General features: G+C 37.3%; 1 protein-coding gene and 1 long non-coding RNA gene across 3 annotated transcripts; one reads left to right on the forward strand and one right to left on the reverse strand.

Annotated features, from left to right (window-relative positions):
• Window positions 1-3,695: 3,695 nt before the first annotated feature.
• LOC141634403 (uncharacterized) lies at window positions 3,696-7,730 on the reverse strand. Of its 2 annotated transcripts, XR_012539122.1 has the most exons (6): window positions 7,495-7,730; window positions 6,330-6,429; window positions 5,629-5,779; window positions 4,842-4,916; window positions 4,371-4,431; window positions 3,696-3,983 (listed from the first exon to the last, which is right to left on the reverse strand). It is a non-coding gene; the product is annotated as an uncharacterized LOC141634403 (long non-coding RNA). The 2 variants fall into 2 exon arrangements; XR_012539123.1 differs by lacking the exon at window positions 6,330-6,429.
• Window positions 7,731-9,735: 2,005 nt separating this feature from the next.
• On the forward strand, window positions 9,736-17,469 carry LOC141634404 (putative galacturonosyltransferase 9). The gene is made up of 3 exons (XM_074446589.1): window positions 9,736-10,169; window positions 15,488-16,714; window positions 16,829-17,469. Exons 1-3 carry the CDS (start codon window positions 10,014-10,016, stop codon window positions 17,102-17,104), a joined length of 1,659 nt encoding a protein of 552 aa, XP_074302690.1. The 5' UTR covers window positions 9,736-10,013; the 3' UTR covers window positions 17,105-17,469.
• The last annotated feature ends 10,355 nt before the right edge of the window (window positions 17,470-27,824 follow it).

The raw sequence follows: 27,824 nt of genomic DNA on the forward strand, positions 1-27,824 counted from the left end.
CATCAGTATGAGTATGCCCATCAGTATCAGTTATCTTGAAAATTTTGGAATGGACATGTCTATTTTTAAGAACACTATGAAAATATTTAGTGTTATTGTCTCCTTGATTAACCCAAATGGCCTTAGTCTTCTGAATAAGGAAACTATCACAGGCAGACTGAAGCTCTCCATAGGTTTTAAGAGCCTCTCTTTCCTGATCGATAAGAACAGCATCAGTAGGGTTGTTATGGACAGCAGTTTGAATAGCCTCTAAGACCTTCCAAGCATGAGCTGTACTGTTTTCAATATCATCAAAAAGCAGCTTGTTCAAATTTTTCAAAGGTTGCTTCAAGCTCTTCATTTTCATTACCACTTGAAACATTTTGGTTCCCTGCCTATTTGTATTCTAAACTTGTTGAACACAGGGTAAAAAATCAGGCACTTTACTCCACATGTTAAAAAATTTAAAACTCTTTCTCCGAGTAAAAGAAGTGGCAGAATCATGAATGATACAGGGGGAATGATCAAAATAGCCTTCATTTAAAAAATTGGCATAGGCATCAGGTTTGGCAAGTAGCCATTCCTGATTCACCAACACTCTATCCAAACGAGAATAAACCCTAGTAGATGGATCCTGCTTATTGTTCCAGGTATAAAAGGAACCAGTGGCAGGACTGTCTAATAGGGAGCAATGATCCACACAAGCCTGAAAATCTTTCATTTCCTCAATAGTAGTGTGGCCCCCAAGCCTTTCAGTAGGGGTAAGCACACAGTTGAAGTCTCCACACAAAAGCCAAGGACCAGTAACATTAGTAGAATAAGTAGACACATCAGTCCAGAGAACCTTCCTATCTATGGTGTCATTGAATGCATATACCATAGTGAGATGAAATTGGAAATCAGTACTAATCTCAGTAATCCTCATATGTATTGCCTGAGCACTGTAGTGAAGAAAATTAACTTGATATATGTTAGGTTTCCAAAGCACCCAAATTCTACCTCCAGGATGGCAAGAAGTGTTGGTAGAAATAGACCATCCATCACACAAGTTAGTTCTTATGGCATTTAGAGACAAAAGCTTTACCTTTGTCTCAAGGAGACCAAACAAATCTACCTGATGAGTATGTAAAAACCACTTGATATGCTTTTGCTTAGATAGTTTGTTTAGCCCCCTAACATTCCAAAATCCAAACCTAGGCATTACTCCTAGGAGGGAGTAATGCACTACCATTAGTACCTATGCCAACTTTAGGGGTAGCATTGTTCAGAGCATCAATGAATGTATACTCCCTGAAGTTGGATGTAGCTTTACCAGCAGTAATGATATCCCTCCTACTAATAGCAAGAGGTTTGGCAGGTGTATTTGCTGGTGCTGGAGTACTAACTTGCTGGTAAGTTCAACTTTTATTCAATGTCACCTGAAGTTTATGCTGAACCTCCTGAGGAGTTGTAGCAGCACCAGAGGAGCCAGCAAACCTAACAGCAGGGGACACAGGTTTAGGTGTAGACACTAGAACAGGCTGAATGATAGGGTCAGACCTAATAGGATTAACAGGTGGAATGGGGTCAATCCTAATAGAAACAGCAGGTTGAGGCACAGCCTTTGGGATTACAGATTTCTTTTGGACCCATTGTTGTTGTGGTTGATTAGAAGGTTTCTGATTTTTGGACTTTGGTTTCCTGCATTGTTCAGTAACATGACCAGTCCCTCCACAAACACCACACAAAATGGGTTGCCATTCACATTCAACATTCAACTTAAAAACATGACCATCCTCATCCAAAAATTTAACAAAATTAGGTAAGCTTTCACCAAAGGGAACCTCCAGCAAAACCTAATCATGTTTTCCCCTCAGTGGACTGGTCACATCGTAAAAATTTACCTATCAAGCCTGCAATTCGAGGTAGACATTTACCCCAATATTTCAGAGGTAAATCCATGATTCTCACCCAAACAGGCACCTTCTTAACATCATCCTTATTAAGCTGAACATGAGACTCCCAACTCCTAACTATAAGCGGCTTATTATCAAACAAAAAATGCCCTTGCTTAAGAACAACCAACTTACTAGCCTCGGAAGAGAAACGAACCAAAAAAATACCATTTGGCAAGAAAGATACCTTGTCAATTGAATAATTTGCCCAGATTCGTCGAACAAACCCCTCAATAATTTCCCAGGGAGGGTTAGCGCCCAGGATGAAACAATAGACCGAAGATTTCCAGTAATTAAGTTCTTCCTGTACATCTTCAGTGGTAAATTGCATCAAACCCTCAGGCTCCTCATCAATTCGTTCCAAGACAGCTTTCTTTTTTCCTTGAACATACCATCCTTCCCCAGATTCATCAATTTCAATAGAATCCAAATTAAAAGGAGCAACACCAGTAATCTCATTCACATTTTTCGTCTTCCCGATGATCCGTATCGAAAGGTTTATTAATTTGCGTAGCAGAAGATGATGAACCAACATTTTTTTTGAGAATTTGTGGTGATTTGGTGACAGTACGATGAATAGTCGATGAAGATCGAGCAGCAATCACCATGACTGCGCACACAAATCTAGGGTTATTATTCTCTCTTTTTTTTCCCTTTTTGGTTGTTTTTCAGAGCTTTCCTCTCTCTAGATTCTCTCTCATATCAAAAAAATTGTTTAATGTGTCATGTTTCACATGTACATGAAGTTACTAATGTTTTCATGTCTTTGTTACTTGTTGATGCATAATTTAATTTTGGTACAATATCATCTATTAGCTTAAAAGGTAGAGCATTGTGCTATTGCGCAAGGTGTGGGTTCGAGACCCACATAGATGAACAAATATAAATATACGATTGTTATATAATAATTACCATTGCCAATGTATGTCTAAAGTCACCTATTCAAGTCTTAGATTCACAAAATAAGGTCCAAGATTCACAAAAACATGCATAGGGTTCACAAAATCATGTCCAAGCTTAGATAAATCAAGTAGTCTCGCAAGCTGTAGCATAAGAATTTTGTTTGTTATATTTTAGAGACATAGAGTAAAGTATTTGGGCTTTTGTGTGTGAGAAAATATTTGGGCCAAAAGAAAAGTTAGGAATGACCCTAAGTTTCCAAATTGAATAAATATTGAAAATCACCATGAAGGAATATGGTGAGGCCAGCCACCTCGCCATAATTAGCGGCCTCACCGGATCCGGCCTATATATATATATATATATATATATATATATATATATATATTAGAGGTGATCATGGACCGGGCCAATGCGGGCTTGGACCGGACCTTTCTAACAAAAGTGGCCTGTTTGTATGGGCCAGGTTGGGTCGGGCCAAATGCGTGGGCTTATTTAGCGAGCCAAAACCCGACTCTTATGGGCTAATGCGGGCTTTTCACTACTACAAAAATGATCAAAGAGAACGGTTGGTAACCGTTCTTTTACGTAGTTTGGACCGTCCTGTGGCCAAGCGTTCTCTTTGATCTAAGAGAACGGTTGAAATCAAGTCAACCCGGTCTCTTTGTAACAACAATCGAAACGTTGCCTTTTAGAACCGTTCTCTTTGATATATCAAAGAGAACGGTTGCTTATAAGAACCAGTCTCTTTGACAAGCGATTCTCTTTGTTAGAGTTTTAGATTTTTTGGCGCCTTAGTTCTACCTTTTTCAAGAAGAAACAGTTGTAATGGTACTAACCGTTCTCTTTGATCCTGTTATTTTTTTAAAAAAAATATTTCTATTTTTATCGTAACCCTACACGATTGAATCTTATAGCTCATAAGAATTAAACCTGTTACAATTCCGAAACTCCAGCAATTTTTACACAACAAAAACCTTCCGATTTAATTTGAACCATTAGGACAAATTCTATTGAAACAAAATACAAAATCATATCATGTTGTTAAGAGCCTACAAATATCGGAGATACGCTACCATGTGCAAAACATAAATAAAAATCCTTCAATCCTCATCACTTAGTCGCATCATAGTGCAAATAATTCGAACTTCAAAAAATTGTAATCATCATCTGCAGAAAAATGAAGCTTGCATCAGTTTTTATAGCAGGACTCTCGTGAATATTTGATACCGGGTACATAATTATGATCGATAAATGACAACCATCTTATTAATTATTATATCTTATAAAACGACTGACAATAGTACGATAAAAGATAAACATTGTAGTTGTCTAGCTGACATAATGATTAATGTCAATTATTCAAGTCAGTAAACCAAAGAAAGTTGGTAGTCTGGTACACCAGCTACCATCACTTTTAAACTTGAGTAGGTGACCGCGTGCCGCCTTCTACATCAGATAAGCTTACTGAGCAGAAAACATATGTAAAATTGTTTTCACAAAATTTAAGCAAAGGCTGACCTAATAAAGACCAAAAATCAGTTCAACGATTCTTACCTCATACTGGTACCAAATGTGGAATCAGATGAGCCCTACTACAGCGAGAGACCTGAAACACCTAAAACAGTGGCAAGGGAGATAATCAATATAACTGGCAATAGAATTAGAAGCAAAATTATAAATCCAATATAATTAGCATACGCATATAGAGTAAAACACCACACAGATATAAGACACAAGAAACGTTACTTTATTACACTTAGGAGGTAACAAAAAACATTTGTTACAGGTACTCATAGTATTTCAAAAGGGAAGCATGAGAAATAAACTAAGAGTCAATACATATTACTTGATCATTTCACATACTTTCGCTAGTAGTGTTGTCTAATGCCACTATCATGTACTGGTGATGGTAGTGTTTTGTCCAATGCACTATCCAACAATGAAAAACAATACAATGCAATGATCCAGCCACCAACTAATGCAAATAAATAATTAATATCGTTCATATAATTAGAATTCACATACCTTGAATAAGTTGAACTGTGTATCCGGTAGACTTTGCGGGGTTTACCTTTTATCAGGGTGCCTTAAATTTAAGTCCTTGCAAAGTGAATAATTAAGAACATGAAAATCATGATCATCCAAAGCCAATTGAGAAAAAAGACAGTTGTTATACATCCCTCTAGTATCATCTATCATCGCTTAGTATCAACAACCCACAATGCATTAATGATAATACTCTTATGATATACTCTGATTTCTTAACCCAAACTTATTATTCAGTTGTCTATCTTCACTGCCTTTCTAAAATCAATAATAAGATGCAAATTTTCATCAACTGGAACATCTATGCTAACTTGATACTCTGAATCTTCAACATCATTAATATCAACATCCTTTACTACTACAAAGCTTAATTGAAGAAGATTATCACTACCAGAACAACAAGAATGGTTTTGAAGCCAAGTTTAATTGAACTAGATAAACATTGCTGCAAAGTACACCTTATATAACAAAGTTTGAGAAAATAAAAATGTTGCAGCAAGATCTAGCACAGTACAACAATCTCATTTCTAATGCATTTAAAGTGACATAATATGGAGATAACCAAAAAAGAACCCAATTGACCTGATGAACGAACTCCAAATGATGATAGACACAAAAATCCGTTTTCAATCAAATCCAATTGCGAAGTCAAACCAACCACAGAACTTCAATTAAGATAATCAAACAAATCAAAGAACAAATACATTTCACAAACCCTATGAAATACTTCAATAAACGAGTTGAAAATGTAAATTAGGGTTTTTACCATTCCTAATTCGCGTCGACTTCTGTTCACGGGATGGTGGTTGTCGTCGAAGTTGGTCGCCATCGTCAGTGGTCGCGTGCGGTAGCGATTGCTGGTGCTCGCGTCGGATGGGACAGTGTTGGCGTGGGTGGGGGTGGTGTACTTGTGTTGGCTGAGTTTGGGAAATGACAAAAGAGCAACTATAATGAAAGAAAGGATATAAAGTTGCTGGTCTCATAACATATGTACTACCTAGCGTGAATTTGACACCAACAATAGTCCCAAAAATTTTAGTTGGTCGCAGATTTGAGACTACTTTTCGTATTTTGAGACCATTTTTTAAATGATCCCAAATTTGAAACTAACTTTATATTTTGGAGACTGTTCAGTCTCAAAATAGGTTTTGCAACCGTTTTAATAGGCGGTCTCAAAAAAGCGGTCTCAATTCCGCGTATTTCTTGATGAGATTTTTAACTTTTAAAGCATTACACTATTAGAGACTAGGGAGCAACAATGTAGCCCACTACATTATAAGACCAATAGATCCAAACTATAGATATAGACAGCATATCGCATGAGATGAATGTATTGTCCAGCCATTCTTTTCCTTTCTCCATTTCCTCTACCGTCATTCGTTAAACAGTTTCACCATAATGGATATTTAGAAAAACAAATTTAACAAATCAACCATAATAACATAATTACACAACCTAACAACATGCCTTACACCGCTGGAGAAAGCCAGAAGGGTCACGATGTTGGTAGCGAGCATGGCTGGTGACTAGCGGAGCTTGGTCTGCACCGGCGGAATACTTTTGAATTCTACACCAAGATAATAACAATAACCTTCCTAATATCAAGCCTAACATTCAATTATATTGATAACAGTCATATACACATCATTCCAAACATCACATTAATATTACTACTCTCTCCATTATTCAACCCAATTCCATAATTAAAATACACCTCAAATTATATTGAACAAACGTATGAAATTGGCTTAACGGAAGATCGTACACTTCAGCAAAAGGGTACCCGACTAACCACCAAACCCACCAAAGTTGTAATATTTGAACCCAATTTATCACAACCGAAAATCCGAAACTAAATGTGGAGAGTGATTGTAAAAATAAAACATTAGTCATAACTCATAATGTAGAGAGTGACCAAACCATAACAGCATTCATAATGGCATTATTAACCAAATCATCTTTAGGAATTATTGATATATCTTTCTACATTCAAGAAAATATATATACTCAAGTATTTATGATACTTAACATTGGCAGTAACAGAGAGTTGAGATTTGAATCCGAAATTAACCATACTCGATAAATCAATTCAATTATTACCAATTTGACAGGCATAATATTATTGTATCAGTGTATAATGTGCAATAACAACACCTCAAAAGAAAAGAAAATATCTGGAAGAACATAATCTTGTTTATGCTAAGTTAGGTGAGGAATTAAATTTCAACTGCAGTCCCATTGTATTTAATTACGCTAATCGCACCATCAATCTCTATCTATGCACAACATGGGAGGAAGCCATTAAATAGTAGATATTTGACCACTAGATTTGGAGTCCATTACAATATTGATTTCATGGAACCCATTTAAGCCGCAGTAACTAGACCATGAAATAAGGACTAACCATGAAATTCGCTAACGGTTTAGCTCAAATCGATTAAAATGATTCATCTCCCAATCGAAATGAAGTTTAATTTAAAAACATAACCCTAATACTTAATTTTACCCTAATAGATAAAATAATTGAATCCATAAACCCTAAATGATAAAAATAACCTAAATTCAATTATAAACCGAAATCAAATGAGGCAAAACAAAGCATTTTAGAAAAAAAAAATTGATAAAAACCAACCTGATTGAGAATTGCGATCTGGCCGTTGACGAGGTGCTGCCGGAAGTAACAAGGTGAGTCGCGAAGTTGGCTACCGGCGTCACCTACCTTCGTTCTGCGTCGAGATGAGGAGCAATAATAGGGAATTGAATTTTGGTGTTGAGGGAGAAGAGAATCAGAATAAAGAAGGGGTAGTGAGAGACACTAGGGGTTTAGAATGACGGTCTTTAGGGATTGAATAGAGAACGGCTAAGGATAGGGACCGTGCTCTGTGTTTTATCAGGGAGAACGTTTCTGGATATATAACCGGTCTCTTTTATATTTTAAGACGGTTGGTCAAACCTAACCGTTCTCTTTGTTAATGTAAGAGAACGGTTTGAACAAACAACCGTTCTCTATTAGAATCCTATATGCCCGCCAAACTAAAAATAACAAAGAGACCAGTTCCGCTATCAACCGTTCTTGAAGGGGCGTTCTCTTTGCCTTAAATTGTAGTAGTGTTTGTGCCTAAATGGGCTTTTTCGGGGCCTAAAATTTACGACTTACCCTAGGAAATAATTACCGTAATACCTTCAATTACAACTTTTAAAACATACAGTGTATAAAATGTACAAAATATGATGAAATGCATATGAATTGCTCTCTATAATAAAATAAAGACAAACATCGCCACTTTAGAATGCTTAATCATGCATTCGTAGATATAATTTATGTTATGTATACTTTGTTTTATAAATCTAAAAAAATATACTTGAGTTTGTAAAGAGTTGAGTATAACTTTAACGCTACTTTAATAGATTTTATTAGAACAAAAATTCATTATTAATAAATATGGGCTGGGTCGGGCCAAAATTTGGGCCAAACGCTTGGCCCAAACCCGACCCCAAATTATTTTGGGCCTTTTTAGGCCGGCCCATGGTTTTTTTTGGCCAAAACTAAAGGCCCAAGCCCTTCCAAAAAGCGGACCGGGTCGGGTAGGCCCAATAAACTTGGGCCATTTGATCAGCTCTGATATATATATATATATATATATATATATATATGAAACATAGCATTACATCAAGTATGTTTTGATAGTTTTCATGTGTCCCTCTTAATTTTTTTTAACCAACGATGTTGTTTTAACCTGTATATTTTATTGATTTATTACTTTTTTTTATTACTCCATAGGTTTAATATATACTTTTGATAACCACTATAACTTGGGAGATACGGTCTCTCACTAAGCTATAAAGGCCACAAGTTATAGAATAAACAAGTATATACCAATTAAATGGAACGAAATTGTTTTAAGATCTCCACAAGTTGAGGCGGGTATGATTTTGAAATTTTTACCCGCGACAGGCAGTACGACAAGTAAAGGCATGTAATTTTTCTATTAAATACGGGTTTGAGAAGGCCTAGATCCGTCACGTCCCAGTTAATAGATCTTACAACCAGTTGTACCCAGTTGTATGCTCTAGAACCCGAGCTATATAATAAAGTTTTCGAGTTTTGTTTTAAAGAAGTCGAGCTATACCATAAAATTTCTGAACTCACTCACTTAAACATAAAAAAAATTAACTTTAAGAAAGCTAAAAAAAAAATACAAATAAGCTCGATAAGATATAACTTGGTTGTATGATGATATTGTACCACTAGAGGTATAATGTTATTTGTGGTCACGTCCTCTCTCCCATCCGGCATCCTTGCTTTTAGGAGTCGTTTTTTGCTATATCACATGATGTTATACAACTCATATGATCGGTGATCAACTACACCAAACACGAAATTCTGTTTCATCAATAATTCAATATAATTAGACTTTTTTTTTATCAACTTATGTACTCCCTCCTATTCACTATATTCTTCCCCTTTCCTTTTTACACAAAAAATAAGAAAGTGAATTTGGACCACATAAAACACACTACCCCACATGCAATTTAATTTGGACCACACAAATCAACCCAAAAAAGAAAATAGGGAAGAAAACTCGAATAATCCGAATAAGAAAATAGGGAAGAATATACTGAATAGGAGGAAATATATTTTTACCAATTGGTCTCCCTCGTGACGGGTTACCATTTGTGGCGGATATTTTGTGAGATAAAATGGTAACAAAATGAGTTAGTGGAGAAATGGGACCACATGAATAGTGTTGCAGAGAGAGAAAATGTGAAGATTTTGTGTGAGGTAAAATGGTATCAATCACATTTCAAGAGTGACGGATATGTCTTAAATCAAAACAAAATTTGTGTATTTTTATCCTGATAAGAGATCCCTGCATCCCACTTTCCAACTGGTTGAAATAATAAACCCAAATAACAAATCTAACGAAAATTCCCCTCCCACCAATTAATCAACAAATTCTGTATCGACATTCTTCTTCCCTCTAACTCCACACTTACACACTCACTCATCACCACGACCACCACCACCATCAGCAGCAGCAGCAGCATTTCTCCATAAATCTGGGTTAAACCCGAATTCGCCATTAAAGCTAGAACCCACAAAAGATCTGAATAAAAAAACAATAAAAAGAAGAAGAAGAAGATCGAGTAATGGCGGTGGCGGGTCGAGGAGGAAGAGGACCACCTGGGTCGGGTATTCGAAGTATAATGTCGTATCGGATCTTTGTTACTATCGTGTTTTCTCTCTTATTTTTCCTTGCTCTTAAACTCCTCTTTGTCTCACCATCCTACCCTTCTTCAGATCCCGTATGTCTTTCTTAATCTTTCATTCTTTATTGATTATGTTTGTTTTAGTTCGATTTTCCATAAGCTCCTTTATTAGTTACCTATGTTGTTAGATCAGCCGCTGAATCAGGATTTATGCAATAATGTCGGATACTCACTCCGTCCGTCCCAATCATTTTGTTACCTTTTTTTAATTTATACTGAGTCGTATTTTAATTAAAAGTAAACAAATGATTGAGACGGAGGGAGTATTTAACTAAAATTTTGTAATATTTTCATTGCCGGAGGAGCTAGCTGCTAGCATCCCATAATTCTGCCACTGCGGTAGATCTTTTGTCGGTTTGTACCGGGGTTTAATTGGTTTGTTTGTTTTGGTAAATGATTCATCGAATTAAGTAGGTTTCTGTATTCTGTACTGAGTTGAAAATGGTGTACTTTTGCTTATACTAATGGTATGCTGTTTCCGTCTCAGTCAATTTTTTACCTTTGTTAGAAATAATAATCTAGAAAATTCTTGAAAGATTAAGATAGTTGCATAATCACTAGAATAATCTAGAGAAATGGAGAAATTAACAACTTTGTAGTTGCCTCTAGAATGTTCCCATTCACTACTATAAATATGGGTGTAGGTTCATTTGTAATGCGTGTAGCCTCTAGCTACAACATGGAGCTATGAAGGTCATACCACCAACATCGTCTCCCCCAAAAACCATGTAATACAAACACATTCAAAATATAAATAAAATCATCCATAATTGGAATATCGTATCCATTGCATTCCGCTGCTAAAATTCCAAGATGGTATCAGAGCCTATGCTTGTCAAATCTGAGCGATGATATTACGATCCTACCTCCTCCGTTCCATAAAAAAAAATTCAAATAAAAAAAAACATATTTGCTTCCTACTCTTATTTAAAAAAATGTCAACACTTCCCACAAAAAAAGGGGCAAAAACGTCCGAGTGAAATTGTTGACGGACATGAGCCGGAACATTTCATTCAAAGCAAATGGGGTAGCAAAAACAAAAAATGCTAACCCGAAATCCGGCGAGAAAAAAAAAAGAAAACTGACCGACAAGGGTAACCAAAAAAAGGGTTACCACGAAATTCGGATAGCAAAAGAGCTAATCCGAGGAAGGTAGCACACGAGGCTAACCCGAAATTAAACGAGTAAAAAAAAAAGGGTTACCACGAAATTCGTATAGCAAAAGAGCTAATCCGAGGAGGTTACCCGAAATTAAACCAGAGAGGGTAGCACATGAGGCTAACTCGAAATCAAACAAGGGTGACAAAAGAAAAATGTCAACCCAAACCCAAACCCAAAAGAATCATGGGGCGATACAATGAGACCCCGAAAACAAAGGGCATAGACCCGACAAACACAAGCAAGAAAGGGCGTCAACCCTACAAGAAATTCGGGAAAAAAAATCGCACACTCAAGCAAATTCAAGACAAGACAAGACACTGAAACAAGCAAGTTAAGGGGAGAGTACAACATCATAAAATCCAGAACAAAGGAGTGGTTCAACAAATTTAAGATATGAAAGGAATCATACAACACCATCCAATCAAAGGAGGACCAATATCAAAGAAAAAAGTGCAAAACCAAGAAGATAATTCAAGATTGTGGGGGGGCATATAACTAAAATTGGAGAACAAAGATTCAAGATAGTCAAAGATCTAATGGCAAACGATATCACACAAGGCTTCAAGTACGGTCAAGAATTTCCAAATTAAGGGGGAGTGTTAGAAATAATACTCTAGAAAATTCTTGAAAGATTAAGATAGTTGCATAATCACTAGAATAATCTAGAGAAATGGAGAAACTAACAACTTTGTAGTTGCCTCTAGAATGTTCCCATACACTACTATAAATATGGGTGTAGGTTTATTTGTAATGCGTGTAGCCTCTTGCTACAACATGGAGCTATGAAGGTCATACCACCACCATCGTCTCCCCCAAAAACCATGTAATACAAACACATTCAAAATATAAATAAAATCATCCATGATTGGAATATCGTATCCATTGCATTCCGCTGCTAAAATTCCAAGATGGCATCAGAGCCTATGGTTGTCAAATCTGGGCGATGATATTACGATCCTACTTCCTCCGTTCCATAAAAATAAAAATACAAACATATTTGCTTCCTACCCTAATTTAAAAAAAAATGTTACTCTTCCCAAAAAAAAGGGGCAAAAACGTCCGAGTGAAATTGTTGACGGACATGAGCCGGAACATTTCATTCAAAGCAAATAGGGTAGCAAAAACAAAAAAATGCTAACCCGAAATCCGGCGAGTAAAAAAAAAAAGAAAATTGAGCGACAAGGGTAACCAAAAAAAGGGTTACCACGAAATTCGGATAGCAAAAGAGCTAATCCGAGGAAGGTAGCACACGAGGCTAACCCGAAATTAAACCAGTAAAAAAAACCACGAAATTCATATAGCAAAAGAGCTAATCCAAGGAGGTTACCCGAAATTAAACTAGGGAGGGTAGCACATGAGGCTAACTCGAAATCAAACAAGAGTGACAAAAGAAAAATGTCAACTCAAAAGAATCATGGGACGATACAATGAGACCCCGAAAACAAAGGGCATAGACCCGACAAACACAAGCAAGAAAGGGCGTCGACCCTACAAGAAATTCGGGAAAAAAAGATCCCACACTCCAGCAAATTCAAGACAAGACACTGAAACAAGCAAGTTAAGGGGAGAGTACATCATAAAATCCAGAACAAAGGAGTGGTTAAACAAATTTAAGATATGAAAGGAATCATACAACACCATCCAACAACAAGAGCCAGGGAAGCAAAATCAAAGGAGGACCAATATCAAAGAAAAAAGTGCAAAAACAAGAAGATAGTTCAAGATTGTGGTGGAGCATATAACTAAAATTGGAGAACAAAGATTCAAGATAGTCAAAGATCTAATGGCAAACGATATCACACAAGGCTTCAAGTACGGTCAAGAATTTCCAAATTAAGGGGGAGTGTTAGAAATAATACTCTAGAAAATTCTTGAAAGATTAAGATAGTTGCATAATCACTAGAATAATCTAGAGAAATGGAGAAACTAACAACTTTGTAGTTGCCTCTAGAATGTTCCCATACACTACTATAAATATGGGTGTAGGTTTATTTGTAATGCGTGTAGCCTCTTGCTACAACATGGAGCTATGAAGGTCATACCACCACCATCGTCTCCCCCAAAAACCATGTAATACAAACACATTCAAAATATAAATAAAATCATCCATGATTGGAATATCGTATCCATTGCATTCCGCTGTTAAAATTCCAAGATGGTATCAGAGCCTATGGTTGTCAAATCTGGGCGATGATATTACGATCCTACCTCCTCCGTTCCATAAAAATAAAAAAAAAAACATATTTGCTTCCTACCCTAATTTAAAAAAAAATGTTACTCTTCCCACAAAAAAAGGGGCAAAAACGTCCGAGTGAAATTGTTGACGGACATGAGTAGAACATTTCATTCAAAGCAAATAGGGCAGCAAAAACAAAAATGCTAACCCGAAATCCGGCGAGTAAAAAAAAAAAAGAAAACTGAGCGACAAGGGTAACCAAAAAAAGGGTTACCACGAAATTCGGATAGCAAAAGAGCTAATCCGAGGAAGGTAGCACACGAGGCTAACCCGAAATTAAACCAGTAAAAAAAACCACGAAATTCATATAGCAAAAGAGCTAATCCAAGGAGGTTACCCGAAATTAAACTAGGGAGGGTAGCACATGAGGCTAACTCGAAATCAAACAAGAGTGACAAAAGAAAAATGTCAACCCAAAAGAATCATGGGACGATACAATGAGACCCCGAAAACAAAGGGCATAGACCCGACAAACACAAGCAAGAAAGGGCGTCGACCCTACAAGAAATTCGGGAAAAAAAGATCCCACACTCCAGCAAATTCAAGACAAGACACTGAAACAAGCAAGTTAAGGGGAGAGTACAACATCATAAAATCCAGAACAAAGGAGTGGTTAAACAAATTTAAGATATGAAAGGAATCATACAACACCATCCAACAACAAGAGCCAGGGAAGCAAAAACAAAGGAGGACCAATATCAAAGAAAAAAGTGCAAAAACAAGAAGATAGTTCAAGATTGTGGGGGAGCATATAACTGAAATCGGAGAACAAATATTCAAGATAGTCAAGATCTAATGGCAAACGATATCACACAAGGCTTCAAGTACGGTCAAGAATTTCCTGATTAAGGGGGAGTGTTAGAAATAATAATCTAGAAAATTCTTGAAAGATTAAGATAGTTGCATAATCACTAGAATAATCTAGAGAAATGGAGAAATTAACAACTTTGTAGTTGCCTCTAGAATGTTCCCATACACTACTATAAATATGGGTGTAGGTTTATTTGTAATGCGTGTAGCCTCTACCTACAACATGGAGCTATGAAGGTCATACCACCAACATCGTTTCCCCCAAAAACCATGTAATACAAACACATTCGAAATATAAATAAAATCATCCATGATTGGAATATCGTATCCACTGCATTCCGCTGCTAAAATTCGAACAACCTTTTATATTTGAGAGGGGTATTTTAATCGAAGGTAAACAAATGTTTGGGACGGAGGAAGTACTAAGTAAATGTTTCATGAGTTACAATAAGGGGTCGTTTGGTTCAATACTTAGGAATGGAATGGAATGGATTGGAATGAGAAACCATAGGAGTATGGGGTTCCAATTCCATACCTTACAAATCATGTTTGGTTCATTAGAAAAATAAACACAAAGGAATGGAGTTAGAATCCATGGGAAGGAGGTGGGTATGTGATTCCAAGGGGTTGGGGTGGAATTAGAATCAATCAGGATTCTAACTCCATTCCAAAATGCCCCAACCAAACACTCGAATGAGTAGAATCCATTCCATTCCATTCCAAACCTCCCAACCAAACACCCCCTAAGTGAGTTTTGGGAGACGGGGATTAGAACTTGGGACCTGTCCTTTGTAGTAGCTCTGTCTTAACCACTGGGCTAAGACCTCTTTGGTTTCATAAGTTAATGTTAAGGTGGGCTAGTGACGCTGGGTATGATGCTCCTGAAACTAAATGTGGGATACATTTTCACATTACGCATTTGAAAGTGCTCATGGTGGTGGTTATCATAGAAGGTGTGTAGGAATGCTAAAATAGTGTAATGTGAAAATCAGTGTAACGAGAGCTCCTGACTCTTCCGTTGAAGGATTTGTATTTGATTGTTCATTAATGATTTAGCCTTTTCATGTCAGAGTTGAATCGTAGTTTTTTATTTGACTGTGGAAACACGTTATGGATGTATTTTGAGATGGGTTAATGTTTGAAACAGGTGATGCCAACAACTGGAAATGCATATATTCATCGAACATTTCTAGCTTTGAAGTCAGATCCGTCGAAGACAAGGCTTGATCTAATTCACAAACAAGCCCAAGTTCATATTATGCTTGTTAATGCCTATGCTGCCTATGCGCGCAAGTTGAAACTTGAGAATTCACGGCAGCTTAGTCAGTATGAGGAGTTGGCACAGAACTTTACTGACTTGTTGTCTAAGCCTGCGTACCGCGCTGCTTTGTTTGAGACAGATGGTGCTGTTGATGAGGAAGTTTTGAGGCAATTTGAAAAGGAAGTAAAGGATAAAGTGAAGTTGGCACGGTTAATGATTGCAGACGCTAAAGAGTCGTATGACAATCAGCTTAAGATTCAAAAATTGAAGGATACAATATTTGCAGTTCATGAACAATTTGTTAAAGCAAAAAAGAATGGCGCTATTGCAAGCTACATTGCTGCCAAATCAGTGCCCAAAAGTTTGCATTGTCTTGGCATGAGGCTTGTTGTGGAGAGAATCGCTCACCCTGACAAGTACAAGGACGAAGAGCCAAAGCCTGAGTTTGAGGACCCAACACTTTACCATTATGCCATATTCTCAGAAAATATCATTGCTGTATCCGTAGTTGTTAACTCTGTGGTTAAGAATGCTAAAGAGCCAGGGAAGCACGTTTTCCACGTGGTGACAAATAGAAAGATTGTTGCAGCTATGAAGGTGTGGTTCATAATGAGGCCTGTTAAAGGGGGAGCCCATATTGAAGTTAAAGCCATAGAAGACTTCAGCTTTTTGAATCCATCATATGTGCCATTCCTCAGACAGCTTGAATCGGCTAAGTCACGGACACTTGATGCTGAGAATCAGACTGATACAAATACAGTTAAAGATGCCGACCATCCCCAGTTCTTGTCCATGTTGAGTCATCTGAGGTTTTATTTGCCCGAGATGTATCCTAACTTGCATCGTATTGTACTTCTGGATGATGATGTTGTTGTGCAGAAGGACTTGACTGATTTGTGGAACATTGACTTAGAGGGAAAAGTCAGCGGGGCTGTCGACACCTGCTTTGGGTCCTTCCACAGGTATTCCCACTATTTAAACTTTTCTCATCCTCTCATCAGGGAGAACTTTAACCCCAAGGCCTGTGCCTGGGCTTTTGGGATGATTATATTTGACTTGGATGCATGGAGGCGTGAAAAATCCACCGAGCAGTACCACTATTGGCAGAACTTGGTGAGCTAATACTTTAATTGATTCGTTTCTTGCTTCCTTATTTTGGTACTTTGCTACGATATTACGCCGATTCAATGTTTGATATTTTTTTTTCTGTTGTGATACTTTTTCTAGAATGAAGATCATGCCCTGTGGCAGTCGGGAACTCTTCCTGCTGGGCTTGTTACATTCTATTCGAAGACGAAGTCGTTGGACAAATCATGGCATGTACTTGGGCTTGGTTACAATCCAAGTGTGAGCATGGATGAGATAAGAAATGCAGCAGTCATTCATTTCAGCGGGAGCATGAAACCATGGCTAGACATTGCGATGAATCAGTACAAAGAGCTTTGGACCAAGTATGTGGACAATGACATGGAATTTGTGCAGATGTGCAATTTTGGCCTGTAGATGGGTATGTTTCTACTATTTTCAGCAATGAGGGAACCCGGAAGTGTTTATATTGAAAAATTCGACTGAGTTACTTGGTACTCATACATGTCATATTTACTTGCCAGTTGCAACTTCCGCCACAAAGAAAAGTCTAGTTATGCTAACTCGATTCTTTTTTTTCCCATATGAGTCATATATCTTGTATTCTTGTTTTCACTTCTATCGTTTCACCATCTATGAGACACAATGTACTCCTGATGGATTGTAATGAAACACCCAGTTTGGGATTCTGGGTCGTTCACAGTTCACACGCACAAGGATTGTTTCTAAAGAAAGAAAGTGCCTTGATCAGTAATATGTGTCCCATCATTATTTGATTTTCCTACTTGCTTTCTACCAAGTTGGGAGTTATGTTTTAGTATGATTGTTATACCAATGCTAAATGTTAAGATATAGAGCCAATCACCTATACATGGCTGCTCATCTTTTGGATGGAAATACCACTCTCCTTGAATCTTGTAATTGGCACTGACTTCGTTTGTTTAACTCCTGGCTACCTCTAATGTACTCCATCCATTTCATTTATATTGTTCCTACTTCCTATTGGACATAAGATCGTATTTAAGATTTAGGGTGTGTTTGGATTGAGGGATTTGTAGAGAATTGGAGGGGAGGGAATTGAAAGGATGAAAAATCCATTGTTAGGATAGCAAAATGAAGGTAGAGGGATTTGGAGGGGAGGGAAAATAGATCCCTCCATTTTCCTCCTATAAGGCAAATTATTTCCCCACCAACATAAGCAAGATTTGGAGGGAAAATCACCTCCTCCATTCTCCCTCCCCTCCCCTCCCCTTCCTTTCTTTTCCCTCCTTCCCCCTCCCCTCCCTTTCCCTCCTTTTTTCCTATCCAAACAAGGTCTTAGTGATGAAATGTCACGAGTAGCCGTTAGACTCGAACAATTACTACTAGGGATAAGGCAAAGAGTTCACATTTTTATACAATATCAATGAGATGGAGAGACTACTAGGTAAGTAGGTAGTTGAAGTTTCTGATAAGGTGGCTAATTAATTACCTGTATCTGCCTTTTCTGTGATTATGACTGTATGACAATATTAGGCAATCTTCGTATTGACAAGCCAAGGAACTTCTAGTACCCCTTGTATTGATCCGAATCTCCGGTAATCTTAAGGACATTCATGCTGCTACCCTTGTTTTAAAATGGCAAGGCAAGACTGTAGAACCTGAGAAACTTGGAAACATGTCGGGATATTTAATTGGACAGAGTATAGTGTTGTACAAATCAGTTTGTCTATGGCTTCTAGCAAGAAGTCACAAGCAGGACAAAAATTTCCTGTATATTGAAAGTTGAAACAATAGACCTGCAGAGTTTTCAACTTTTCACATGTGAATTTGGCTGTACTGCTGAGTGTTGAGATTGTTTACTTGGTTGCCTACGTTTGCAGTTGACACGCCTAAAACGTCGCAATAAAAGACGGCCAAATTAACAATTTATATACCACACTACATACTAATTAATACTAATTATAAACTACTAAAGTAGTAAGCAATGGGATCGAACCCAAGAGAAAGGGTTTTTTGCAATGGTGTATTCAATAGAGCAAGTAGAACATTTGTGACAAGTTAAACAACAAACAAGTATGTAAAAAGGGGAGGTTTTGGTTTGGCTTTCAAAAGTAACAAAGACAAAGCAAAATTCAAACAAGAGTAAACAACAAGTAATTAAACAAGCAAGTTTTTGAGATGGAAATTTATCAAATTTGAGAGAGACTTAATCCGACTCAATAAAGTGAGACACTTTAGTTAATAAAACCACAAAATCAATCCTTTAATTATATATTATCACCCTATTGTAAAGATAAATCTTCTAAATCTCCTTAATAATGGCCAAATGACAAGGAAATCACACTTAATCAAATAACTCAACTTATCAATTCTACCAAGTAGAAATCACATACATTGGTCAAATTAACAAGAAGATATGAGCACTAGAGATTCAATAGGGGTAATTAGACACAATGAAATCACGATTAATGCCTAATTACAAGTTAATCCTTTACTTGCTAATTAAGCCAAGAAGAAATCACATTCATTAGCATAATAACAAGGTGTTGCAAAGATGAAATTACAAGGAAATCACACTTAATAATCCCAACAACAATAAATTAAGGAACTTGATTAATTAAGCAACAAGGAAATCACACTTAATTACTCAATGTAAACAAGGATTCCAAAATTCAAACAATAAACACAAATGATTAATAATGATAATGAAAATTAAGGACAGATTAAGTGGTCTTATAACCAAAGATTACACCTTTGAGCCAAATTAAGAGAGGGAGATTAGTTCTCCATGCTAGATCTAAACCCAATAACAAAGGTGAATAATTCCCAAAATTACAACTTGATTAATTAAAAGAGCATAAGATTTCCTAACCTAGAGGAAAACATCCTATATGTAGTCTAACGTAACCTAATAATCATGGGCTTAACACAGGAAAAGCCCGTAACACAAAACGGAACAAACCCAGAAAACTCGCACCGTGCGAGTTCTGGGGTCTCGAAACTCGCACGGTGCGAGAAAGGCCCTGGAACACGTTTTTCAATCGTTGCTTGATTGATCCTTGTTGGCTTTCTCATGGTATTTCTTCAATGCTTGTTCTTCACCCTTCCTTGGACGCTTCTCTTGGTCTCTTGGCTCCTCATTCTTCACTAGAAATCGTGCTAAATGATAAGGCATTCAGAATTGGTTAAATAACGTGAAAGTCGTCAAAAACCGTCACCAAACGTTACCAAATGAGCTCCAAATGATGCCAAAACAATGTAGAAATAGGAGCTCATCAAACACCCCACACTTAGCCCTTTGCTCGTCCCGAGCAAACTAAAGTAAATCTAATCACCACTTAGGCTAAGAAAATCGTATGGGCACGCTCCTAATTCTCCTCTCTTCATCTCACACTTCCTTCTTATATCATCCCTCTTCTAAGACACATGGTCACTTTTCTTCAAAGCTCCAACAAGTGAGTAAGACCCAAAATCCTCCAATACTAACCTCTCTTCCTTCACTCGCCCTCCTTATGCCACCCCTCTTCTAAGATGATCCTAAATCCACCAATTCAACCTTCACTTTTCACTCACAACTCATCAACATTCTCCTTATTACTCCCCCTTATCACTCCACTTGGTTCAACACAAGGCCATCATAGTCATCAAAGCATCTCCTAACCTATCAATTAGGCAACCTCAAATTCCTCCAAGATCACATTACCACTATTCTCAATTGAGAACATATCAACAACAACACTTCCTCAACAAAAACAACCAACTATCAATGCAAAAGACAAGTCAAAACAATCCAACTCCCAACAACAAGTATGCCAAGCACTAGTATCAAAGTAGGCTTCCAAATCCCCCTCCTAGTCTTGGCACACTACTAGCCTACCCTTCCGGCCTTCTAGAGCTCCACCACTTATGTCACCAACACCAAATGAAAGTAGTCATGTATGTGACATGATTTCAAGGCTTCAAAGAGTCAAAAAGGTTTTTCAATTTTTCTTCTAATTTTCTCATTTTACCTAAACCGCCCTCTCGGGTTTTCGGTTTAGCTCTTTTCCTCACCTCTACTCTCGTGGCTCGCACTCTTTTTGCCCGGAGTGCCCTTTCGGGTTTTCACTCCGGCCTCGGCCACTTTCCCACTTTTGCCTAGGATGCCCTTTCGGGTTTTCATCCTAGCCGGGTTTTTCTTTTTTCTTTCTTTTCTTTTCTTCTTTTTTTCTTTTTTTTTTCTCTTTTTTTTTTGAATTGAAATACGATGCATGAAATGAATATATTACAATATATACATGATGTTACCAACTCATGCCCACCCCACACTTAAATCTTCACTTTGTCCCCAAAGTGTGAGGTGAACACCCTAAACCCGCTCAAGAGTGTGAGCTTGAGGCACCTCCACTTCCCGGAGGTCCTCCCCTTCTTCTCGATTCTCTTGTTCTTTGAAATCTTGCCATTTCGGCTCTTGTTTCATCCACTTGAGTCTCACCATAGCCTTGGTATTGGGTGGGGAATTGTTGCATGTGTTGGGCATTCATGGCCGCCACCATATCAAAAGTTGCGTTTTGGACATAACGCACTTCTTCCATATCCTCTCGGTAGTGGTGGTAGCGGTTCTCGGTGATTCCCCACCGGGCATTCTCCGTGAGTTGAATTTGAGAGAGAGAGAGAGAGTGGACTCAAGGTTTGTTACACGGTTTTTGATATCCGATTGCCATGTTTGGAAAGCCGGGTAGTTGAATTGTGGTGCCATGAAGGGATGTTGTTGTGGTGGTTCTTGTGGCATGTGAGGTGGAGTGAAGTGGGATTCTTCAAAAGGAGCATTTGGCATTGGTTCATCAAATGGTGCATCAACATGTGGTATGTCACCATAAGTTAGAGCTCCCCCCCATTGTGGTTGCTCTCCACCTCCCTCATTGTCGGGTTCAACTACATGGGCTCTATCAACCCAAAGGTCCACAAACTCGTCATCGGGGGGAATGTAAAAGTCTTGTGCACTCCCCCAACCCAAGGATGAGTTGGGGGGATGGGGTAAGTACATGTAATAATTGTAGTTTTTCCCACCCATACACCAAATCACCAAGGGGGCGATTCGGTCCACGACCTCAAGCATGTTTGCTTTTGTCAAGAATTTGTAGTCCATGAGGCAACTACCTTCAAGTTCATAAGCATTAGGTGGAAATGGTGCACCCATTTTTGCCACAATCATCTCAATCATACCTCCGATAAAAATGGTTCCCTTTGGTTCTTTTTGTAACTCAAGGCAACCTCTCACAAACAAATCAACCCAATCCGGTATCCTCCTCCCCTCTGGGGTCATGGACCAAAGGCATTGTAGTTGGAGGTAGTTCATCTTGGTGGGTTCGGTCATGACCAAAAAGTTTGTGTTAATGTGACGGCTCAAGATGCGCAAAATGGGGCGGGGAAGGGTGGTGTTCTTGGAATTTCCGTGCCTCACATCTCCCGTTATATTGTTCCAAAATTCACTCAATTTCTTTTTGTCGGTGGGTTCATTTATCGGGGCCTTAGTGATGTGGAGGGCCTCCCTCACTTGGTCATAGGTCATTGTGTGGACAAGTCGACATGCCCGGAACTTGATTCCCGGGGTTTTATCCCTCCCCAACTTCACTTTCTCCAAGGAGGAGAGAAACTCAAGGGTAACACCTCTTCGGGTGTGGGCGGCTTGTCCAATAAGAGATTCTAGCCCGACCTTTTCTAGGAGCATTTGTTGGAGCTGGTGTCCTCCACAAATTAGTGTGATAACATTTGTAAATCTCTTACAGGTTCACAAGGGTATACTTCGTATATTTAATCAGTTGATTAACGTTTACCTAATAACGGTTGGCTTGCTAGAAAGTTTGACGTTATTATCATACAGATGACGGTGATCAACTGGTCCCTAAAGGTCACACCTATAGGACGTGTTTGAAAAATGTGGTTATAGAAATATAATTACGTTGATGCCCAAAATGACTAAAAAGTTAGTCAATGTGTTGATGAGATAATTATTTAATGAAAATTAAATAATATTAAGTTGAGACGAATTAACTGTCAATTCGTAAATTAAATATAATAAGTTATATTTAAATTAAATACATATAAGGTTAGTTTGGACGAATTAATCTGTTAATTCGTAGTTAAGTATAATCAGTTGTATTTAATATCAACAAGTTGAACGTGTCATAGTGGTAATAGTGAGGGTACACAAGCCAAGAGGTCATGGGTTCGATCCTCACTAGATGACAATTTAATACACTTTATATATTTTTGGAAAGTTTTTCTTTTCCTAATTGACTCCAAGTTTCGGTCTGTATAAAAAGAAAGGTAGAGAATTATTTCTACCCCAAGGCTTTTTCTTGACCTAGCCTCCTCTTTCTCATCACAAGAACACAAAGACAATTAAATTTTAAAGAAAATTTTAGATTGATTTCTAGCATAATTAAAGGGCATATCTCAGATCGTCTTGGGTGCAACTAATAGGCGAATATCAATTTTGATATTTCTCATAGGCCATATTTGCTAGGACCGAAGGTTAATTCTAAATCTTTTTACTTATGTTTATGTATTTTATTTTATGACCTTAGATCATCTTTATTGAATCGTTATAATCCTTCTAGTTTAAGGGAAGTATACAGATTTATTTCCCACAAGTAGTATCAGAGCTTTAGGCTACGATTTTAATTTTGATGATTTTCATAAATTTTGTATGTAAACTATAACCTAATTTTCGAGAAAATAAATTAGGGTTTCGTTTTTTTTTCGGTTGAAATTTTTTTTAGCCGAGACCTTTTTTTTCTTTTGGCCTGTTTTTTTTATTTTATTTCGTTTTTCCTTTTGTTTGATGATTTATATTCAATTTCTTTTGATCATATCATTGTTTTAATCGGTTAAAATTATCATATGAAGTATTGGGAAATTTTGATTTAATGCAGATTATGTTAGAATAGATATAGTATCATCATGTCATTGATACAAGAACTTGTTTTTTGCTATATAGTTTTAGCATATAAGATTAATCATGATTGTTAATTCATTTGTTAAACCATGTTCTATTAGCAACTATAAACTTTGTTCTTCATCAATTTTTGTATTAGGGCTTTTTGCCGCAAAAGCAAAATTATTTTGACGGCTCTTTTTTTTTTTAAGGTATGCCGTGAAAAAAAAAACGTTTTTAGGTTTTTTTTTCTCTATTACCGAATCAGAAAAAAAAAAGAAAAGAAGGAAAGTTTTTTTTCCGAAAAAAATTATGGAAAGTTTTTTTTCTTTTTCTTAATTGCCGAATAAAAAAAAAGGGGGAAGGGGATGTTTTTTTATGATCAGCCGTGAAGTAGCTGTTAAAAATAAAAAAAAAAATTTTTTTTGTTTATTTTTCCAGCCGAACCAATTTTAATTGGATTTTTTTTTTATTTTGGCCAATTAGTTATTGTGAATCGGTTCACAATTTAAAGATACCGAGCTATTTTAAAGCGGTTTAAAATTTTGACGGATAGAATTCATATTACAATTTTAATATGGATTGAGGATGAAATTAATGTGATTAAATTGCGGAATTGTCACTTAATTTAATTTAAATAGGTGGTTTGGATAAATTAATCAACATAATTAATGTATTGTATTATGTATGTTTAATTTATTTTAGTTGATGCTTTTATTTTTGTTGAATGAATCGAATGAATGAATTTTATTTACGTATTTATTTTTGCAATCGGTTGTATTTTGTAATACTTAGTGTGGCCTTAGTCAAATTATGTTTTCGTAATGAAGGAAACATGATTTCTTATGTAATTATGAGATCTCGAATGTCCTTTATTTTAGTTTTGGGTTTTGAAATTAGAATGTAATTAATAAGTCAATTATGTAATTTTATTTATTGTAATTTCAAAGAAGACTAAAGATGAAGATTCAAGCTCACTCCCGCTACATGGATCAAGATGGAACATCAAGACAAGCTTCTCGGGTCCAAGGATGGATTCCAAACTTGTATTTATTGTTCATTTTGATAGGATAGGCCACACTAGGACTTTTACTGTTTTTTTTTTACGTTTTTCATTTTATTGCTTTTCCTTCACATGCTAGTAATTGCATCATATTCCGCCTAAACCAAACCACCTACTACTAAAATGCATGAAAATTGACTCATATAGTTGCATGTTAGTTTTCTTGGACATGCAGATGTCACAGTCTATAAGCCATCACTTTAGTTTAAATCATTCTCGCATGCTAGATTATAGTTCACTTAAAATGAATTAAAAATAGTTGATGGGATCTTCCTCTAAAACGTAAATTGAGATTAGTCTTTATAAGGGCAAACATCTATGAGTCCCTTCTTCGTCGGTAGGCCTAATATGACCCCTTCTACGTTGGGTAAGTAGTTGTGTTGACTTAGTTTACCTCAACATCATAGTCCGAAGAGTTTCTCGTGATTATGATGGACTAAAGATAGAATTTACAGAAATTTATCGACCAGGAATCCTAACGGTAGAATTAGCTAACAGGTTAGCTTATCAATTTACAGAGAATTGAGTCTTGGGGTCATTTATATAATTCTTGAGGGAGGTCAATTGTATAAATGTTTTTGAGTCTTCGCGTTATGACATTAGTTCATTAGACTTAAAATAAAAACGATGCATGCTTATTATTTTATTCTTCTTTCGCATGTAGAACACGCTTATTATCAATAATACTGTTACAACAAATGGCTGGAAATTACGCAATCCCAATGCCTAGTGCCACACTAGATCGTTCGTCCTGGCTTAAAATGTTCATGGGCCAAATGAATCAGTCCACTCGACTGAAGAATGCTGGGTCCAATTTTGCGGACTGGGAGGCGGCACTACGGAATGCTGCTACTGCTGACGGTAAACTCAGGTATTTAATTGAGCCAATACCGGTCAACCCAGGCCCAAATGCAGGAATCAACGAGTCACTCGCTTATAGTGATTTCGTTATGGAAGCGGGTGCGATAAAGAACGTACTCATCTTTGCAATGGAAACCAATTTCCAGAGACGCTTCATTGCCCAAGGTGCAAACAAGATTTTCACCACGTTCACTAACGAGTTCTCAAAGGCACCGAGAATCGTTACTATGGGATATAAATCTGTATACTTCCCTTAAACTAGAAGGATTATAACGATTTAATAAAGATGATCTAAGGTCATAAAATAAAATACATAAATATAAGTAAAAAGATTTAGAATTAACCTTCGGTCCTAGCAAATATGGCCTAAGAACAATATCAAAATTGATATTCGCCTATTAGTTGCACCCAAGACGATCTGAGATATGCCCTTTGATTATGCTAGAAATCAATCTAAAATTTTCTGTAAAATTTAATTGTCTTTGTGTTCTTGTGATGAGAAAGAGGAGGCTAGGTCAAGAAAAATCATTGGGGTAGAAATAATTCTCTACCTTTCTTTTTATACAGACCGAAACTTGGAGTCAATTAGGAAAAGAAAACAAGATTTGCAGAGACGCTTCATTGCCCAAGGTGCAAACAAGATTTGCAATGGAAACCAATTTGCAGAGACGCTTCATTGCCCAAGGTGCAAACAAGATTTTCACCACGCTCACTAACGAGTTCTCAAAGGCACCGAGAATCGTTACATATGAGCATACCTGTCGCTTCTTTGATGCGAAACTCCAGAAGGGCTAACCGGTTAGCCTACACATTCTTCACATGATTGAAAATGTCGAGAAACTGAAGTCACTGAATTGTAGAATCAGTGAGAGCATTGTCATTGACCGAATGCTTCATTCTCTTCACGATGGTTTTGCCCTTTTCAGGGCGAACTACTACATGAATGACTTGAAAAAGAGTCCTCATGAGCTACACTCCCTTCTCGTACAGACCGAGAAGGATATGAAATTGAGTGGGAGCATGAAGCAGGATGTTCTCACGATTCACAACAAGAGTAAAGGTAAGGGCAAGGCTCATGGCGACCTAGCTGTAGGTAAGCCGAAGTTTAAGAAGCCAGGAAACGGTAAGAGTGCGCCTGGTGAGACTAGTGGCTCACAGGGTAAGACAAAGAGCAAGGGCGGTGACATAGAGTGCCACCATTGTCACAAGACTGGACATTGGATGAGGAACTGTCCCGTCTACCGTGAGGGCATCAAGGCAGGCCGCGTCGTTCCTGTTGGTATGTCATCTTATATTCATATGATTGAGATTAACCATGCAAGTTTCGAACTTGGGTACTTGATATTGGTTGTGGTTCTCATCTGTGTAATCATTTGCGGGGCCTAAAGAACATCATACCTCTTGAAAAAGGTGATGTGGACTGCGAGTCGGGAATGGAGCACGAGTAGTCTTTGCCTCGAAGGGAACATATGTAATACAACTCCCTAGTGGTTTTGAGTTATCTTTAAATAACTGTTACTATGTACCCAGTTTATCTAAGAACATTATTTCTGTTTCCGTACTAGCTAAATACGGTTTTGCATTTTCAATAAAGGATAATAGTTGTATTTTCTCTTTTAATGAAATGATTTATGGCAAAGCAGTTTCCATGAATGGAATTTATATCTTAGATCAAACCACGGAAATATTACACATGAATAATAAGAAATTAAAGGTTTGTGACAAAGATCAAACCTATCTATGGCATTGTCGAATGGGACACATAAATGAGAAACGCGTAAAGAAACTCGTCGATAATGGGACTATTCCCTCATTCGGATTTTCTGCATATGGCACGTGTGAATCATGTCTCATTGGCAAGATGACTCGAATTTCCTTAAAGGTGTTGGAATGCGCGCTAGTGACCTATTAGGACTCATACATACGGACGTATGTGGACCTATGTTAATTACCGCTAGAGATGGCTATAGATATTTTATCACTTTCACGGACGATTTGAGTAGATACGGATATGTCTACTTAATGAAGTATAAAAGTGAGTCCTTTGAGAAATTCAAGGAATACCAGAATAGGGTACAGAACCAACTGGGTAGAAAGATTAAAGCACTCCGTTCAGATCGTGGTGGCGAATATCTTTCAAATGAGTTTGATCAACACCTAAAAGACTGTGGAATCGTTTTGCAGTTAACTCCACCTGGAACACCTCAATTGAATGGTTTGTCCGAATGGAGAAATCGAACCTTACTTGATATGGGGCGATCCATGATGAGTCACACCATAGTGCCTGATTCATTATGGGGTTATGCTCTTTT

Source organism: Silene latifolia, chromosome Y (genome assembly GCF_048544455.1).
Source record: "Silene latifolia isolate original U9 population chromosome Y, ASM4854445v1, whole genome shotgun sequence".
In the NCBI taxonomy this organism is placed as follows: Eukaryota; Viridiplantae; Streptophyta; class Magnoliopsida; order Caryophyllales; family Caryophyllaceae; genus Silene; species Silene latifolia.

Coding starts and splice junctions, on each gene's coding strand:
- LOC141634404 (XM_074446589.1), top strand. CDS start 10,014: ATGGCGGTGGCGGGTCGAGGAGGAAGAGGACCACCTGGGTCGGGTATT. Junction 10,170..15,487: donor CCTACCCTTCTTCAGATCCC/GTATGTCTTTCT, acceptor TGTTTGAAACAG/GTGATGCCAACAACTGGAAA. Junction 16,715..16,828: donor ACCACTATTGGCAGAACTTG/GTGAGCTAATAC, acceptor TACTTTTTCTAG/AATGAAGATCATGCCCTGTG.